Source organism: Coenobita brevimanus, chromosome 21, assembly GCF_032717465.1.
Source record: "Coenobita brevimanus isolate Jiangsu-jjx chromosome 21, ASM3271746v2, whole genome shotgun sequence".
NCBI classification, from domain to species: domain Eukaryota; kingdom Metazoa; phylum Arthropoda; class Malacostraca; order Decapoda; family Coenobitidae; genus Coenobita; species Coenobita brevimanus.
In genome coordinates this window covers 31,625,516-31,642,651 of record NC_136974.1, presented here as the reverse complement: position 1 = coordinate 31,642,651, position 17,136 = coordinate 31,625,516, and the positions used below count along the sequence as shown (strand labels likewise).

The following is a 17,136-nucleotide window of genomic DNA, read 5'->3' as shown; positions in this document are numbered from 1 at the left end:
ATTTTTGCGCACCAAACATCATTAACTTAGGTCAAAAACGTTACCTCATGAGCAATATTATCTGCATAATTCCTATTTCTGAGATCTTTTCACGACCCACTTTCTTTTCTCCTCTAGCAACATGTACTACCTCGAACCAAAAAAGTCACTTACTTTTCTTGATAATACAGTATTTCTTAATTCTTTTGCCGAAAACAGTTTGATAATGAATGGATCAAATACCGCCGAATCGAACAGCAGACGAACGCAATCAAAACAAAGCCAGACTGACAGGCTTCCACCGCTTGGCTCTAACTCTAAGCAAGAAAATCAGAGTTGAAAATCGAACCCAAGGCACAATGAACAACCCAATGATGACCTCCCAGATGGCCCAGACACAACAGCAACAGGCAATGATGCAACAAAGTAAACATAAACCTTCAAGGTTCCATAGATTACGTTAGGGTAAATCAGCATACTTTGCCATAGTCAGGTGTTTATGAAGGTTAGGTTTTACCAATGGATTTTGTTTTGGTTCAGTCGATTTTTACCTTTTTTGTGTCTCAGAGTACTGTTTTCCTCGATTTGGGTTCATCTCTATCCCCTGTTAGTGGGGACTCAGAAGAGTTTCGGAATAAGCCAACACTCAACAGCCCTACCGGTAAGGGAGACAGAAATTAATTTGTTGACAATATGTTCAGTATTGAAATTAACGTGTTTTCTATTTCGTATATGCAGTTCAGTCAGTATTAAAATATGATGCAGTGTCTCCTGGTTACTGTACCTTCTGGAATAACATTTAAACAGCATCCTCTTATATTTCACAGAGTAACATATATACTGGGCTTTTTTTTTAATGCATGTTTTTTTAAATGTTCTTAATTAGGAGTACCCTTGTAGTTCATACTGTGTACATCTTATATTTTATGGACTATGAAGTGTTTTACTGTAATAACATATCATATTTTAATGGATGTCTCATGTGATGTATATATAGATTTGCTTTATGGTCACACCCACCTTTGCTGTCACATGTGCATGTGATTATTACAGAGTGCTCCATGGTTAATGAATGCACTTAACACACAATACTGTTGTGCCCCAAGTTTTACCTAATGTACATTTTAATCGTGCACTGTAAGGTAGGTTATAATCACTGGGGAGTCGGGGGGCAAAGCCCCGAAGTTATCTATTAATGTCTTCAGTTTGGCTTCCACTGCTGTTTACAGTTTTTAATCTTTGTACATTTTAATTTGTTTGGTGTGCTGATGAGCAGTAAAGATGCTGTTGGGGTCATTCAGGTGGATTTCTGTAGTATTACACCCAGCATCCCATGACAGACAGAGGGTTACTCTGACCAAGCTGCTGTGGAGCAGACTTAATGACCTGAAACTACTGGGTACAAATACAGTACTGTATCATTTCAGTCTGAAAGGCTTTGTACAAACTGCTTGTGTCAGCCTTGTTCATGAGATGGCGGCTAATGGTGCCACATGATCTCTGGCATCTCATTATTCAGTACTTTAAACTAGTCATTTTTATATGGCCTTATTCCAAGCATGATCTTCTCAAGCCTGACTTAAAATCATGTGGTAGTAGCCTGATTAAAATGAAAAACAAGTCATAAGACTGAAGGTGTTTACATCATATACGGTACCTAGCTAATAAAATATGCTAGGCTAAATCCTTATAAGAAGTCAGGATATATTCAAAAATGTCACAACATGTAGCTAATATGGTATAAATTGAGGGAAACTTGTTACCCAGATTAGATGCAAACTTAAGCAGTCTTTATATAATTTACTGTAAAACCTAATTTAATGAAAGCACTGTGTAGCCAATGTTTATACATAATATCATCATTGTCATATCTAGAACCAGCACTTGTAAGTTAAAACTGTTTCTGTAGATTCATTGAACCTTTTTGACCCCAGGACCACAACAGGGTATGCAACAGACTGCAACACAGGACCAGCAACAGCAACAACAACAGCAGCAACAACAGCAATCACAACAGCAGCAGCAGCAACAAACACCACAGCAGCAGCAGCAGCAGCAACAGCAACAACAGCAGCAGCAACAACAACAGCAAGAGTTCAAACTGGACAGCATTAGTCGTGTTAAGAATCACTATGGCCAGATGAAGGATGCACTTATGGTATGGAAATGCTGGTGCAAGTTTAGTTATGGGTGTATTATTAAAACTGAGTAGGATAGTGTTAGGATAAATACCCTGAGATAGGTTGTCCATGTGGAGTGAATGGAAAGTGCAAGATTGTCTAGGACTTTGTAATATATGTGAGTGAGGTTGAGAAAAAAGAAGGAGAGGGAGATGCAGGATAAGGTGGAGGAACAGGGTAGAGAAGTATGGTATATAAAGGAGAATACTCAGAGATGAAGGAAGGACTGTCTGATGCCTAAGGACAGGACATCTAGGAGGTAATTTGTTTATGGGCACCTCCAAGAAAATGGTGTCTTACTTTTGACAGATGGTGTATACCTAGGTGCAAGCATGTCTCAAAATTTTCACTAATCATTAAAACACTAATTGTGAGATGTAATCAGTCTGCATCCCATATGACAAGAGTGTAGTCAGCAGTGATATAGAAAGGTTAGGCATGTTTTATCATTATGACATACAGGGTAGGAACGTGGAATGTGAGAGGAGTGAATGATGAAGTGAAAGAGAGAGAGATTGTCCAGGTGCTTGAGGATGCAAAAGTGGATATATGTGGATTGACTGAAACTAAATGGAAAGGTGAAAGGATGAGAGAATGGGAATACGGTGTAGGTATATGTGCGGGAGTCAGTGAGAATGAGAGGGCAAGAGAGGGAGTATGTCTGATGATAAGCAAGAAGTGGAAGGAGAATATAAGAGAGTATGGAACAGTGGGTGCAAGGATTGTATGGGTGAGGATGAAAGTATGAATACAAGCATGGGCGATTGTATGTGTGTATGCTCCAACAGAGGATCGAGTGGCAAGAGTGAAAGATGAGTTTTGGGCGAGAGTAGAAGCATGTATGGACAAGTTTGAGAGGAGCAAGAGAGTGCTGTTGATTGGAGACATGAATGGCAAAGTTGGGAATGTACGAGTGGATGGAGTGGTTGGTCAGTGGGGTGTGCCAGCTGAAGTAGATGGGAATGGTAGTGCTTTGGTGGACATCTGTGCTGGTAAGGGGTTGGCAATAGCCAACACCTACTTTCGTCATAAGATGATCCACCGGTATACATGGAGAGTAATGAGGAGGATGGATGGTGAACTTGTTGAACGAAAGGCAATGATAGACTACGTGTGTGTGGATGAGCGAATGAGAAGACAAGTGTTGGATGCAAGGGTGTGGAGAGGGTGGGGGAATGGAGTCTCGGACCATCACTTAGTGATGGCCAAGGTAGAGCTGCAAAGAAAGTGGTTGAGGAGACGAAGGGGAAGACAGGAGGAAGCAGCTCCTGTGAGAAGAGTGGAGAAATTGCAAGATAGTGAGAAAAGGACAGAGTACCGTATAAGAGCATAGTGGAAGAAAGATTGGGAAGGTATGAGCTAGAGCAGATGGAAGGGGTGGAAGACGTATGTAAGATATTCACGGAAGAGATAAGCGCAGCGTGTGAGGCGGTTTGTGGAGTGAGGAGGAGATGCAAGGGTGTGCAAGGGACAGCATGGTGGAATGATGAGGTGAAACGAGCTGTGGAACAAAAGAAGAAGGCATATGGTGAATGGTTGGCGAGTAGAGGTAGGGGAGAAGATGAGAGAGAGAAGAGAGAGGTATATGTGAGCAGGAGAAGGGAGGTTAAGAGACTGGTGAAGGAGAGTAAGAAGAAAGTGGATGAAGAGTTTGGGAGGAATCTGAGTGTGAAATGGAGGGAGAGTAAGAAATTGTTTTGGAAGGAGGTAAAGAAAGTAAGGCAGTGTGAAAGGGGAAATAGTAGGGGAGTGAAAGATAGGAATAATAGATTGTTGGTGGAGAAGAGAGAGAAATTGAGGAGATGGAAGGAGCACTTTGAGGATTTGTTGAATGTAGAGAGTGAGAGCAGTGTGAGTATAAGTGGTTGGGGAATGGCTGGGAGAAGAAGAGATGAGAGGAGGGAGGAAGAGATCAGTAGGGCGGAAGTAGTGGAAGCGATGAAGAGGATTAAGCTGGGAAAGGCCCCAGGAATTGATGGAGTGTGTGGTGAAATGCTTAGGTATGGGGGTGAGATTGTTGTGGAGTGGATATGGAAGTTGTGTAGATTGGCTTGGGAAGAGGGAAGGGTTCCAGAGGACTGGAAATCAGGTATAATTGTTCCTCTGTACAAAGGAAAAGGGGAGAGAGAAGTATGTGGTAACCATAGGGGTATTTGCCTTCTTAGTGTGACTGGTAAAATATATGGTAGAATACTCATTGATAGGGTTAGGCAAGTGACAGAGGAGCTAGTTGGAGAAGAACAAGGGGGATTTAGGAAGGGAAAAGGGTGTGTAGATCAGATATTTGTTCTAAGATGTTTAGTGGAGAAGTATCTAGAGAAGGGAAGGAAAGTGTATGCTGCCTTCATGGACTTGGAGAAAGCTTATGACAGAATAGATAGGCAAGGTATGTGGAAGGTATTAAGAATATATGGAGTGGAGGGAAAATTGTTGAGTGCTGTGAAGAGTATGTACGAGGGAGCTAGGGCTACGGTGCGAGTGGATGGTGAGCTGAGTGAGTTCTTTGATCTCAATGTGGGACTGAAACAGGGGTGTGTGATGTCTCCATGGCTGTTTAATATATATATGGATGGGGTTGTAAAGGAGGTGCAAGGTAGGGCAGTGGATGTGGGGCTGGGCCTAATGAATGAGGGTGAGATTTGGAAGCTTCCGGTGTTGCTGTTTGCTGATGATACAGTATTGTTGAGTGAAGATGAATGGGAGTTGCAAGGTTTGGTGAGTGAATTTGGGACAGTGTGTAGGAGGAGGAAGCTGAAAGTTAATGTAAACAAAAGTAAAGTTATGGTGTTTGAGAGGAATGAAGTCACAGAGTGTGTAGTGAGGTTGGATGGTGAGGATATGGAGAATGTGAGTGCATTCAAGTACTTGGGTAGTGTGATGAGTAAGGATGGAACTTTGGAGGATGAAGTACGTGAAAGGGTACAGCAGGGAAGAAAGGTTGTTGGTACACTGAAAGCAGTGATGAGAAATAGGGAGGTGAGTATGGAAGTTAAGAAGTCACTGCATGATGGTATTGTGATCCCTACCCTGACGTATGGAAGCGAGGCGTGGACCTTGCAAGAGGGGAACAAGTCAAGAGTGAGAGCAGTGGAAATGAGTTACTTGAGAGGAGCATGTGGATTGACGTGGAGGGACAGGTTGACGAATGAAGAAGTGAAGGAACGTTGTGGGGTAGATGTGGATGTGGTTGAAAAGATTAGGAGAAATACACTGAGGTGGTTTGGACATGTGGAGAGAATGGAGAATGAAAGACTGACTAAGAGGGTGTATGTAGGTGAGGTGGAGGGAGGGAGAGGGAGGGGTAGACCGAGGATGAGGTGGAGGGATGAAGTTGAGAGGTATATGAGGGAGGGGGGGGTGAGTTGGGAGGAGGGGAGTCAAATGGTGGGTGACAGAGTGACTTGGAGGCGTTTTGTCTGCGGCCACCCTTTGCGGGATTAGGGCGTCGGGCTATAGATAGATAGATAGATAGACATACATTGGATTTTATCATTAAAAAGCTGGGGGCTTCTCCACATCTTTGTACTCTTGCTTTTAATTACGGTATGTACCTGTTTGTCACCTTGTATGAAAGTTTTTTTTTAGTAAAGTACAGATAAATTGCTCATTCGAGTTATGCAGCCATCTCAGAAGGTGATGTGCCATGTTTTCCTCCAGTTTTTTGAAAAGGTGAAATATTTAATAACTTATTTGACATACTGGGAAGTGTCTGAGTGTAGAAAGTGTTACATTTTAATCCTTTGACTATAATGACATTTTTTTAAAATATACTTTTGCAGCAACCAGATTATTTTATTCATCTTATGTGAGCCGCCTGGCAGAGAAAGGGGTAATGAAGGCTAACCCAAGTTCACAGTGTGTTTCCTCAATCGAATATAATCATCTGGGGCTAGCAAGGATGAAATCAATATGACAGTCCCTCAGCTGAAGGAATTAATGATTGTGTATCCAGTAGTTTTTAGATGATGTGGACTCTTGGTCTGAAGTGATTTTTTTGTACCTAGCAGAGATTTGTAATGCCTTTTAGCTCCGTTGATGAATGAAGAAGTTTGTAGGATTGATTTAATTATTATCCAAAGGCTCTCATTCTTGTCTTATAACTAAGGCTTATCAAATTTCATATAACCACAGCTCAGTATTCAAGTTGTGGGAATGGCCCATTTTCATTGGGTAAAAATAGACTGACTAGTAAGTTGAGGTGTACCAACCAGATGTAGTCCATAATGGTCTGCTTCCGAGGGGTGTTTGGGGTTTATCGCTTATGTCTAACCACTAAGGGGCAACCAGCCCGTTACTTTCACAATAAATATCTGGACTGTGTAGCCTAGCCCTGGACCCCTCTACTCCTGATTAGGAATCACTAGACTGAGTGACATATGGATGGATGACTGGATGGATGAATGGATAGATAGATAGATGAATGAATGGATGGATGGATAGATAGCACATATGGACACAGCATAGTCACTGCTGTCAAACCCAGTAGCCTGTTTAATGTAAGCCCGTAAGGAGTTAAGATTATTGTTATATTTTGCAGGAATCACTGAGCTACCTCTCGGCAAACCTCGCCAGCAATAACCAGGTGGATCAGGGCAACAGGTACAGTAAGAATGCCTACTCTTCTCTCCATTTCTTCTACCTCACACATTTATGGTTCATAGAAACACAGAATAAATAGGAAAAGATTGCACAAAAACAGGAAAACTGCTAAATACTAAAAAAAAAGTGGGCCAAATATGGCATGTATTCTTCATAGCTTGTCTGACATGTAATGCAGAAGTTGTGGACCAACCTGTCTGGCTGGCCGGGCAGACCTGTCAACCAGAGGCAAGCAGCTGTCCTTGCATGGCTCTCCAGTGCAGTGAACTGATGTTCCCTTGTGGTTGACATTGTCTCGTCACAGCAGGGTGCTGAGAAAAGTGTAGATATTTGGTTCCTAAATGGACACTGGAATTGTGCCTATTCACCCTATTAACAGGAGCACCACAGCAGGCTCCACTTCACCCCGTAATGTGGTTATATTGTTACCATCCACCATTGTAAATGGTTTCCAGGGTTGTGGTAAACCATTAGGCTTTTCAGTCAGTGTAGATCTTCCTGAAGTGGAAAGAAGAGTAGTAATAAGTGACAGGAAGGAAAGCAAGAAGTAGGAAGAGAGGAGGGCAAAAAAAAAGAGACAATGAGAAAGGTGAAAGAAGTAGTAGGCATTACTACATCAAGTGAGTGGATGATGGTCACCACCACTTACAACCTAATACAGAAGTAGGAAACAAACACACACACACACACACTGTCATACAGAGAGAGGCTGGAAAAACTGGATTTGCCTTCGTTAGAGGAAAGGAGAAAGAGGGGAGACATGATTGCGGTGTTCAGGACCATGGTGGGAGTAGATAAAATTGACAAAGAAGATCTGTTTGTATGGGATAAGAGAGCAACAAGAGGACATGGAATGAAATTGAAAAAGTCAAGCTGCTTGAAGGATATCAAGAAATATAGCTTTCCTTACAGAAGTATAGACTTATGGAATAGCCTGGACAAAGAGATCGTCCAGTCTAAAAACTTAAACGAGTTTAAAGTTAAATTTGACTTATTGAGAAACAGCGATGGAAACCCACGAGCATAGTACATTCCGTGTGTATCACAATTAGGTATATTAGGTAAATACTTAAATATTTGGAACGACTTAGACAAAGGGGTGGTGCATGAGAAAAACATTCATGTGTGTAAAGGTAGACTTGATAAATGTGGATATGGAGACAGGACAACACGAGCATTGCTCAATTCCTGTATACTACAAATAGGTAAATACAAATAAGTAAATACACACACACACACACACACACACACACACACACAGAAATATTAACAGAGTGCTCAGTGAAATTAGTTACATGTGTAATCTCTGTACCTTGACTGTTACTGGTAATGACTCACATCCAAAAGTATCCGTAAACAGGAAAATTTAAAAAGAAAAGTTAAGTCAGCCCTATCCAAGAGTGGCCCATTTCTGGTGTAGAGACCCAAGGCAAGTCTAATTCAGTCCTGTACATCAAAAGATTAATAACCAGCCTTCTTTTCTTGATGACATTACATGATAGCTAAACTTCCAGTCACACTCAGAGGAACTGAAACCTGTGCAAGACTGACTTGCCAACCAGGGCACTCTGACTTACCCTATTTATTCTGACTTGCAGTTTCTTCATCTTGAATACCAAGTTGTAACAAGATATTAATACTAGAATAAGTTGTAACAAGATATTAATACTAGAATATGATGCAAGTTACAATGAAGTGTTATGGAAATGAAGTAGAGCCATGGTATTGCCATATTTTACCACTGAGCTTTGTAAAATAAGCTGCAGAAGGACAAGAATCTAAGTCATGTTAATGTTAAAAGACTAGTTGATCACCCAGCAAATGAATCCATACATCAGTGAATTATATTGTGGTACTAGGTTTACTGTCAGCCATATTCCAGCAGGTCTAATTCATCCATCCATCCATCATCCAATCCTACATTGCCCCATGAGGAGCGTAGGAGCCAGGGGCTAGGCAGTTGGTCTCGACTTTTAAGATGAGAGTGACCAGCCTCACTCATAGGTCTAGTTATAATATATATATATATATATATATATATATATACAGTATATATAATCATCCATCCATCATCCTATCCTATGTTGCCCTATGAGAAGCATAGGAGCCCGGGGTTAGGCAGTTGGTCCTGACATTTAAGATGAGAGTGACCAGCCTCACTCATCCCTGAGTGGCATTACGTGAGCAAAAAAAAACAACCATCCCTTGGATATAAACCTTCACCGGCTCAATCCGACTGGAGCGCAATAATTACCCACTGAACCACCAGGTGCCAAAATTTGGTTATATGGTTACCACCCACTGTAGTAAATGGTTTCCTGGTGTACAGGAAACCATTTGGCTTGTCATTCAGTGTAGAGTCACCCACAGGCAGAAGGAAGAGGAAAGAATGAAGGAAAGTGCGATGGATGAGGGAGTGTAAAGTCACCCGTAGGCAGAAGGACGAGGAAAGACTGAAGGGAAGAAAGACAGACGAGGATGGAAGGAAAGAAGGATGGAGAAAAGGAAAGGGCAGACACCTGAGAGCAGCACTACATTGAGTGAGTGGATGGTGAGCACCCCCACCTACCACAATATATATATATATATATATATATATATATATATATATATATATATATATATATATATATATATATATATTGCAAAACATCACAACTTTTTATATACATTTAGTACTGTAGATATTACCAATCTAGCAAATGAGCTTCATTAGTCCTAATGAAACTTTTATTGACAGTTTTTTATGCCACTGATGTAAGAGGGAAACAAAATTAATAATGGCAGCTCATGATGAGGGTATTCTGTAATCATACTTCATATCTAACTAGTGCTGTGGCAGCTTATATTGAGGGTATTCTGTAATCATACTTCATGTCTACCTAGTGTTGAATGGGGATGCCTTCTCTCAGTGGCATCTACTGTATGCATACTAACATCCCTCACCTCCCTTACTGTTGCCTGTAAGATGGAAAGCAGAAGGGTAACGAGGCAGCAGTCCACAAAGTTCATGTCCAGTTGAGCCTGGGGCTACAACAACAGGAACAGCATATAGTGTCTTACCTAATAACCACTGACTCCCACAGAAACGCTGGAGAAGTGCAGCACGCCAAGTTTGAGGAGTCAATTGAGAAGTTCTACACACTCTGCGATCAAATGGAATTAAACTTGGTCAGTGAATTTATCGAGCATCATCATCCTAACTTTTTTTTTTTTTTTTTTTTTTTTTTTTTTTCCCCAACCTAAGGATGGGGTGAAGTTGAGTGATAGAAATCTCACTTTCATTACATATGTGAAAAAGTATACGAGTGTGCTTAGTTGGCACAATCACACTAGAGAATGTAGATGCAGCTACTGTTATGTGATGACAAAATGCGTATATGTGAGTGACTTTGAAGTTGGGATACATGTGTTAAAAAGAAATGGTTAGAGGGTATGGTCACATAGAGAATAAATATAGATAGTGTGATGAAGGAAGTAGGGAGATATCTAGAGTAATGCTTCATGTGTGTAAGAAAATGAGGTATGAAGAGTGAGAAAACCAAGGGATTTATAAGGGATCTAATTGCATTCATGAGAAGGGTTTAGACACATCTATAATTTGGTCATCAAATGCATGGCTTTCCCATGCAGAAAAATATATGCAGAATGGTTTTGCGTGTGAGGTGGAGGCAGGATTTTGAAGACTTGAGTACTTTGTAAGTAATATCAGCCATATTGATTGGACATGTTATTTGATAATGGTACAGTGCATTGGTTCTTTTTCTGTTTCTGCTTCCTACCTAAAACTTTGAATAAATAATAACTGAGTAGGTGAAATTTAGTCAGACACCAGTTACGGTGGTCACTTGAAAAAGTGTTTAGTACTGGTATTTACTGTAATACCATATGTCCTGCTCATTAGTTGGCAGTCATAATTCTATATAAAAATCAGTATTTTACTGCAGTATGGAATAGATGAAATCTTTAATGACATTTGCAAAACATGTCATAGTTTGTATTTTGTGTCTGTATAGAGTGCTGTATGCAGAAGTATAGCATTGATTGTAGTATGCTGTTTAAATTTTAGTACCTTTATCAAATAGATCAGTGTAGTGCAGGTTAAAGATTACTTTTTCAGTTGGCTAGTGCATTCATTTTTGTATTCATCATGAATGGAGTGCTTGTTGGAGATAATATTATGTAAGAAGGCATGGATGAGTGAAACTGTGCCGGCAGAGTGGAAAAAGGCTGTGATTGTACTCCCGTACAAAAATAAAGGTGAGCAAAGTGAGTGCAAGAATTATTATGGCATAAAGTTTATTGAGTGTGGTAGGGAAGGTATATGGAAGAATTATTATAGAGAAAGTAAGAGAGATTTCAGAAGTCCTAGTGAGTGATGAACAGGGTGGCTTTAGGAGTGGCAGAGGATGTGTGGATCAAATATTTGCAGTGAGACAGATAATGGAGAAGGCTTGTGAGAAGGAAAATAAGGTGTTAATGGCATTCACGGATCTGGAAAAAGCATACGACAAAGTGGACGGAGAAAGATTGTGGAAAGTTTTGCTCATGTACGGTGTAGATGGTAAGCTGCTAGGTGCCGTCAAGAGTTTTTATGATGGTAGTGAAGCATGTGTAAGGGTTTATGGGCATCTAAGTGAATGGTTCACGATCGGCATGGGCATACGACAAGTTTGTATGATGTCCCCATGGTTGTTCAATATATATATGGATGGGGTGATGAGAGAAGTAAAAACACGAGTTATGGAGAGAGAGAGATGGCGTTGGTAATGAATGGTGATGGATGGAATTTCTCAAATTTGTTGTATGCTGATGATGCAGTACTACTGGGAGGTGCCGGACAAGAACTTGGTAGACTAGTGCCAAGTTTTGCTGATGTCTGTGAATGTCATGCCTTGAGAGTAAACGTAGAAGAGAGTAAAGTGATGATTACTGAGAGAGCAGGTGACTCTCAGTCCGATGTTGCAGTGAATGGAGGTGAGAGAGTTCAACTACTTGGGTACAGCGATAGAAAAGAGAGGAAAATGTGCAAAAGAAGTGGAAAGTAGAGTGACACAAGGAAGGAAAGTAGCTGATGCATTGAAGACCTTGATAAGAAACAGAGGCTTGAGTGTTGCAGCTGCATGAGATTTACATGAAGGCGTGTTAGTGCCAACTTTAACATATGGATGTGAGACTGTGGTGTGGCATGATAATGAAAAGTCAAGAGAGCAGTGGAAATGGGACTGCTGAGGAATGTATGTGGAATAGAGTGGATAGAATACGAAATAATGTGATTCGTGAAAGATGTGGAGTGAGGAAGTCTGTGGGCACCAGAATCGAAGAGAGTGTACTGAGATGGTATGGTCATGTGGAGAGAATGGATAACAATAGAGTGGTGAAAAAGGTATATCTGAACGAATTTGAAGGGGGGAGGAGGCGAGGTAGGCCAAGGAGAAGATGGAGAGATATGGTGGATGAGTGTGTGAGGAAGAGAGGTTTGGAAATTGGTGAGGCTAGGGAACTGACAAGAGATCGAGCTGGCTGGATGAATTTTGTGTGAGGAGAAGTGCATGATCAGGGATTTGGCATCCCTTTTTAACATGACAGCATCTGGATTGACTCTATCAGATACATTTATGTGAAGCTACAGAATGTGGTGAATGTTTTTGACGTATTTGATAGAGCCGGGACTCCTGGGGCTTGAATGATGAGTGAATGGAAGCATGGCCCATTGGATTGGGCAAATTTGGGCTGTCTGGACATTGCTACTCCTCACCCTGCCCTAGGGTGGGATAGGAAGTCCAGATGATGATGATGATAATGAATGGAAAAATACAAAAGTATTATCATGAGCTAACAGTTGCTTCTATTACTCTCCACAGAGAACAGCCATTGACAGCCAGGTGCAAGCCAAAGCCTCCCACCTCAACACTCCTAACCTCGTCTCTATCCTTCCTGCTGAAGTTGGAAAATATGCACACTACCTCTCGACTGTCAGAAATCAGGTGGTGTTTGCAAAGGATATACACACAGCCCTAGTGGATGCTGCAACTATGACCACCAGTGTTATGGCAACCATGGAAAGTAGCACCTAACCCATGCAGGCAAATGATGTAATACTTTAGTTTATTCTTGCTACTGCCATATATTTTTAATCAGGTTAGGAGAATACTCTAGCAATGGAGGGATAAGTAGAGGCCACATCTAGCCACATCTAGCCCCACCAGTTCAAAGAAGACTCTCCTGAACTGAATTGAATGGTCTGGAGATAGTAAGAATAAATTTTAAAAGCACTTTTCACCTGTGGATTGTGAGCCACAGCTCAGGCTGGGTAGCGTTGCGTTGTGAGCCACAGCTCAGGCTGTGTTAACCTTCCAGTGGCCATGCATCACCACTAACTACTCCATCCCAATGCAAACTTATGCATGGCACTTTGCAAAGACGAGAGAGAGAGAGATTTTTTCTTTTTCACCGGGTGATGCCCTGGATGTGTATCTTCTAATTTATAATAAACAAAAAAAAAAAATTTCTTTCATTTTTTCACTACACCCTCACATGAACTTATGCATGGTGCAATGCAAAGACAGAGAGATTTTTTTTTTCACCAGATGATGCCCTGGATGTTTATCTTCAAGTTTATAGTAAAGAAAAACTCCCCCCCCCCCACACATCACAGGGTGGGATCAAAAAAGACAATTGCGCAATCCATGGGTTAACAAGTCAAAGAGATCAGGATGTGTAATCAGTGAGTTGTTTTATAATCTTGCCAAATAAAGAAAAGCATTTCATACACAGTTTGAATATACCACAGTTGGTAGTAGTTGTTTCCTAGGCAGTCTGGCTAAACAGCCCCAACCACAGTTGGTTATTAGTATGCATGCACAACATTCAGCCGAGTTCCATGACTCAGCCTGGAAGAGTTGAGCCTGATAAGCTGATACCTAGTCAATATAACACCTGGGAGATCAACCTGCCTACATTCTCCCTCTCAACAAAGGCCAATAACAACCCATTCAGTATGGTAACTATTATGGTAAAGGTAGCTGAGGAAGATGACAACAGCATACAGAAGGTTGAGATGTGTGAACATCAAGGGCGGGGTTGCGAGAGGTGGGGAGGGAGGGGTAAGACCTGGGATGAGGCCATAGAGTGAGACCTCAGGGATAAGGAACTGAATAGGGAGGCTGCCAGAGATTGAACATCATGGAGAGCCACCATCGGGTGACCGAGGCCAATGAATACAAACGATAGAAATCATGTGTAGGTGTTTTAGTGATGTAGGCACTCGCCATCCACTCACTCGATGTAGTTCTGCTTTGGGTGTCTGCCCATTCCTCCCTTCCTTCCTCTTCTTTCTTTCCTTCATTCTTTCCTCTTCCTTCTGCCTATGGGTGACTTTACACTCCCTCTTCTGTCTTTCTTTCCTTCATTCTTTCCTCTTCCTTCTGCCTATGGGTGACTTTACACTCCCTCTTCTGTCTTTCTCTCCTTCACTCTTTCCTCTTCTTCCCGCCTATGGGTGACTCTACACTGAGTGACAAGCCAAATGGTTTCCTGTACACCAGAAAACCATTTACTTATACTGGGTGGTAACCATATAACCAGATTATGGAACCTGGTGGTTTAGTGAGTAATTACAGCACTTCAGTCAGATTGAGCTGGTGCAGTTTTATATCAAAGGGGTGGTTGGGGTTTATTGCTTACGTAATGTCACTCACTGATGAGTGAGGCTGGTCACTCATCTTAAATGTCAGGACCAACTAGCCTAACCCCAGGCTCTTACGCTCCTCATGGGGCAACATGAGATTGGATGATGGATGGATGGATGGAGTAATAACCAGCCAATCCTATGAAAAATATCTCTCCATTCATGTTGTGCAATACTTACACTAAATTTTAATTTTGTGCAAATATTTAAAAGATTCTGGTCCATTAAGGATTTTGAGGGAATGAATGATTAGAGAGTGAGTATGTTCACCTATTTTATTAGACATGCTGTTGATAATCCACACATTTCTTTTCTCTTGATTTGTGGACCTTACCTCACCTCACATGATGGGAAAGAGACAGGATGATGATGAACCTAATGGTGCAACTTGATATTAGCCATTTTGCTAAATTATGCTTTCACCTGAGAACCCTTACACAAATGAAAGGCACAACACAAACCTTGCTTCATCATCCTGACCCTTAATCCCGGCTAAAAAACGAGGTGAGGTAGGCTACAATGATAAAGCATGAAAGTGGGCGAACTGTCAACAGTATGCACAGTGAAGTGAAGCACGCACATTAAAGCCCACTTCACAACCTAACCATCCATAATGTTTTCTGTAAAATTTTCATTATAGAGTAAGTTCACATTCACCTGCCAGACTCTTGATATATGCTTCTCTGTACTGTACATACTTCAGTTAATCAACTGAGTCTCCCATCATTTCCCTAATTTGCCAGCTTCAGTGCAAGTATGGTACTGTATCTCATTTACAGTGTGGTTTACCATATCTATCAAATTTTTTGCCCACATGACTACGGTGGCCTGAAAAAACAGACCCATGTAAAATACACATACCTCCTATCAAAATCATTCATATACTGTCCACTGCAAGGCCATACCTTCTCCTTGGAAGGAGAGTGGTAGGATTAAGTCTTCCACATGCTGTCAAAGTGTGAATGGAGAAGGGATGTCAGTACGAAGTGATGCATATGAAGGTTAAAGCCCCATAAGCCTAATTCCTAGTAGGGAGTGATGGGCATTTTCAAAGACTCTCCAGACCTCTCCCCTCTTCTTTCTGCTCCCCCCCCCCATCAACAAATCTGGTGAATGAAGATTCAGAGAGGTAAACTTGAAGCAAGAAAAAGGAAACATCAACAGAATGCCCAGTGTAATGGACCAGACACTCATTCACATGTACTACCATTCAAGCCCTCGCAGTCCTGGCTCCACCAAACCATCTGCACTTACTGTGGTATTTTTCATTGCTAGTGTGATAACAGAACAATACACAGTCAAATGACTAACATTTTTCAGCATCAGGGCCCCCAAGATGTGTCTCCCTATCCCTGGGTATGGGTGGTGTTGTCTGAGGACTGGAATCTAAACCAAGTGTCCAAACCAGCTACCGGTAATTACATAACACATACAGTTGCCAGAAGCTGCTGGGAAAAAGAAATCCAAGATATGTGATGTATTTAGATTTGTACGTGTCACAGCCTGAACTCTGGCTCTTTACTTATGACTGATTGTTTCCTGTGTAGTAGTATTTGTAGTGTGGCTAGTTAGCTACAGTTTCCAGAAGCTGTTGAAAAAAAGAAATCCAAGATGTGTGCTGTATTTAGATTTGTAACTTTATCTGTCACAGCCTGAACTTTGACTCTTCACGTAAGTTTGAATATTTCCTGTGTAAGAGTTGTAGTGTGCCTAGTTAGTTACCATAACTATCTTTTGTCTTTCCTTCATTCTTTCCTCGTCCTTCTGCCTAGGTAACTTTACACTGTCTTTCTTTCCTTCATTCTTTCCTCTTCCTTCTGCCTGTGGGTGACTCTACACTGAGTGACAAGCCAAATGGTTTCCTGTACACCAGGAAACCATTTACTACGCTGGGTGGTAACCATATAACCAAATTTTGGCGCCTGGTGGTTTAGTGGGTAATTATTGTGCTCCAATCAGATTGAGCCGGTGAAGGTTTATATCCAAGGAAGGGTTGGGGTTGATTCCTCATGTAATGCCACTCAGGGATGAGTGAGGCTGGTCACTCTCATCTTAAATGTCGGGACCAACTGCCTAACCCTGGGCTCCTACGCTCCTCATAGGGCAACGTAGGATTGGATGATGGAAGGATGGATAGATTAAGCCTTACTTCACTCTTACAGTAGCACCTACAAGGGTCAGTGGTTTTGTTATCCACCTTCTACCTGACATCTTTCACAAAACACATTTATGTTATCAACCCTGTCACTTTCCTCAAAAATCCTAAGTGAACTGCAGACCTTTTCTGTGAAGCATCTGATATTAACTCATGTTGGTCTTTTATGCGACATTTATTTGTATGCTCCCCCCCCACTTTTTTTTTTTCTTTGCATCTACATAACCATGTTTTATCGTTCATACCCTTTCTTGTCATACCTCCTTAATAAATTGCACTAGGAATCTGTTTATCAGATCCTTCTGTTTCCTTTGCTTTTACCCCAGATTGTTCTCATGGTGTACTAGTCTCAACCTTAATTTTTCTCTATCTGTCTATTGTCAGATGCCTCAATCCCATAAGGGGTGGCCACAAATAAATCGCCCCCACGGCACCCTGTCCCCTGCCATTTCACTGCCCTGCTCCCAGATGACACCCTCCTCTCTCATATACCTATCCACTCCATCCCTTCATCTCATCCTTGCCTCCCCCTT

The 17,136-nt window shown here is 41.5% G+C and overlaps 1 protein-coding gene across 1 annotated transcript; it reads left to right on the top strand.

The window, feature by feature from the left end:
* Window positions 1-315: 315 nt before the first annotated feature.
* Window positions 316-13,219, top strand: LOC145392205 (mediator of RNA polymerase II transcription subunit 29-like). The gene is made up of 5 exons (XM_080266658.1): window positions 316-405; window positions 1,914-2,137; window positions 6,697-6,758; window positions 9,845-9,929; window positions 12,623-13,219. Exons 1-5 carry the CDS (start codon window positions 339-341, stop codon window positions 12,833-12,835), a joined length of 651 nt encoding a protein of 216 aa, XP_080122784.1. The 5' UTR covers window positions 316-338; the 3' UTR covers window positions 12,836-13,219.
* Window positions 13,220-17,136: the final 3,917 nt, after the last annotated feature.

What these genes read in the sequence shown, in the direction of transcription:
- LOC145392205 (XM_080266658.1), top strand. Translation starts at nt 339, where the DNA reads ATGAACAACCCAATGATGACCTCCCAGATGGCCCAGACACAACAGCAA. An exon ending in CAGGTGGATCAGGGCAACAG is followed by an intron (nt 6,759 to 9,844) that starts GTACAGTAAGAA and finishes TGACTCCCACAG; the next exon opens with AAACGCTGGAGAAGTGCAGC. An exon ending in ATCAAATGGAATTAAACTTG is followed by an intron (nt 9,930 to 12,622) that starts GTCAGTGAATTT and finishes TACTCTCCACAG; the next exon opens with AGAACAGCCATTGACAGCCA.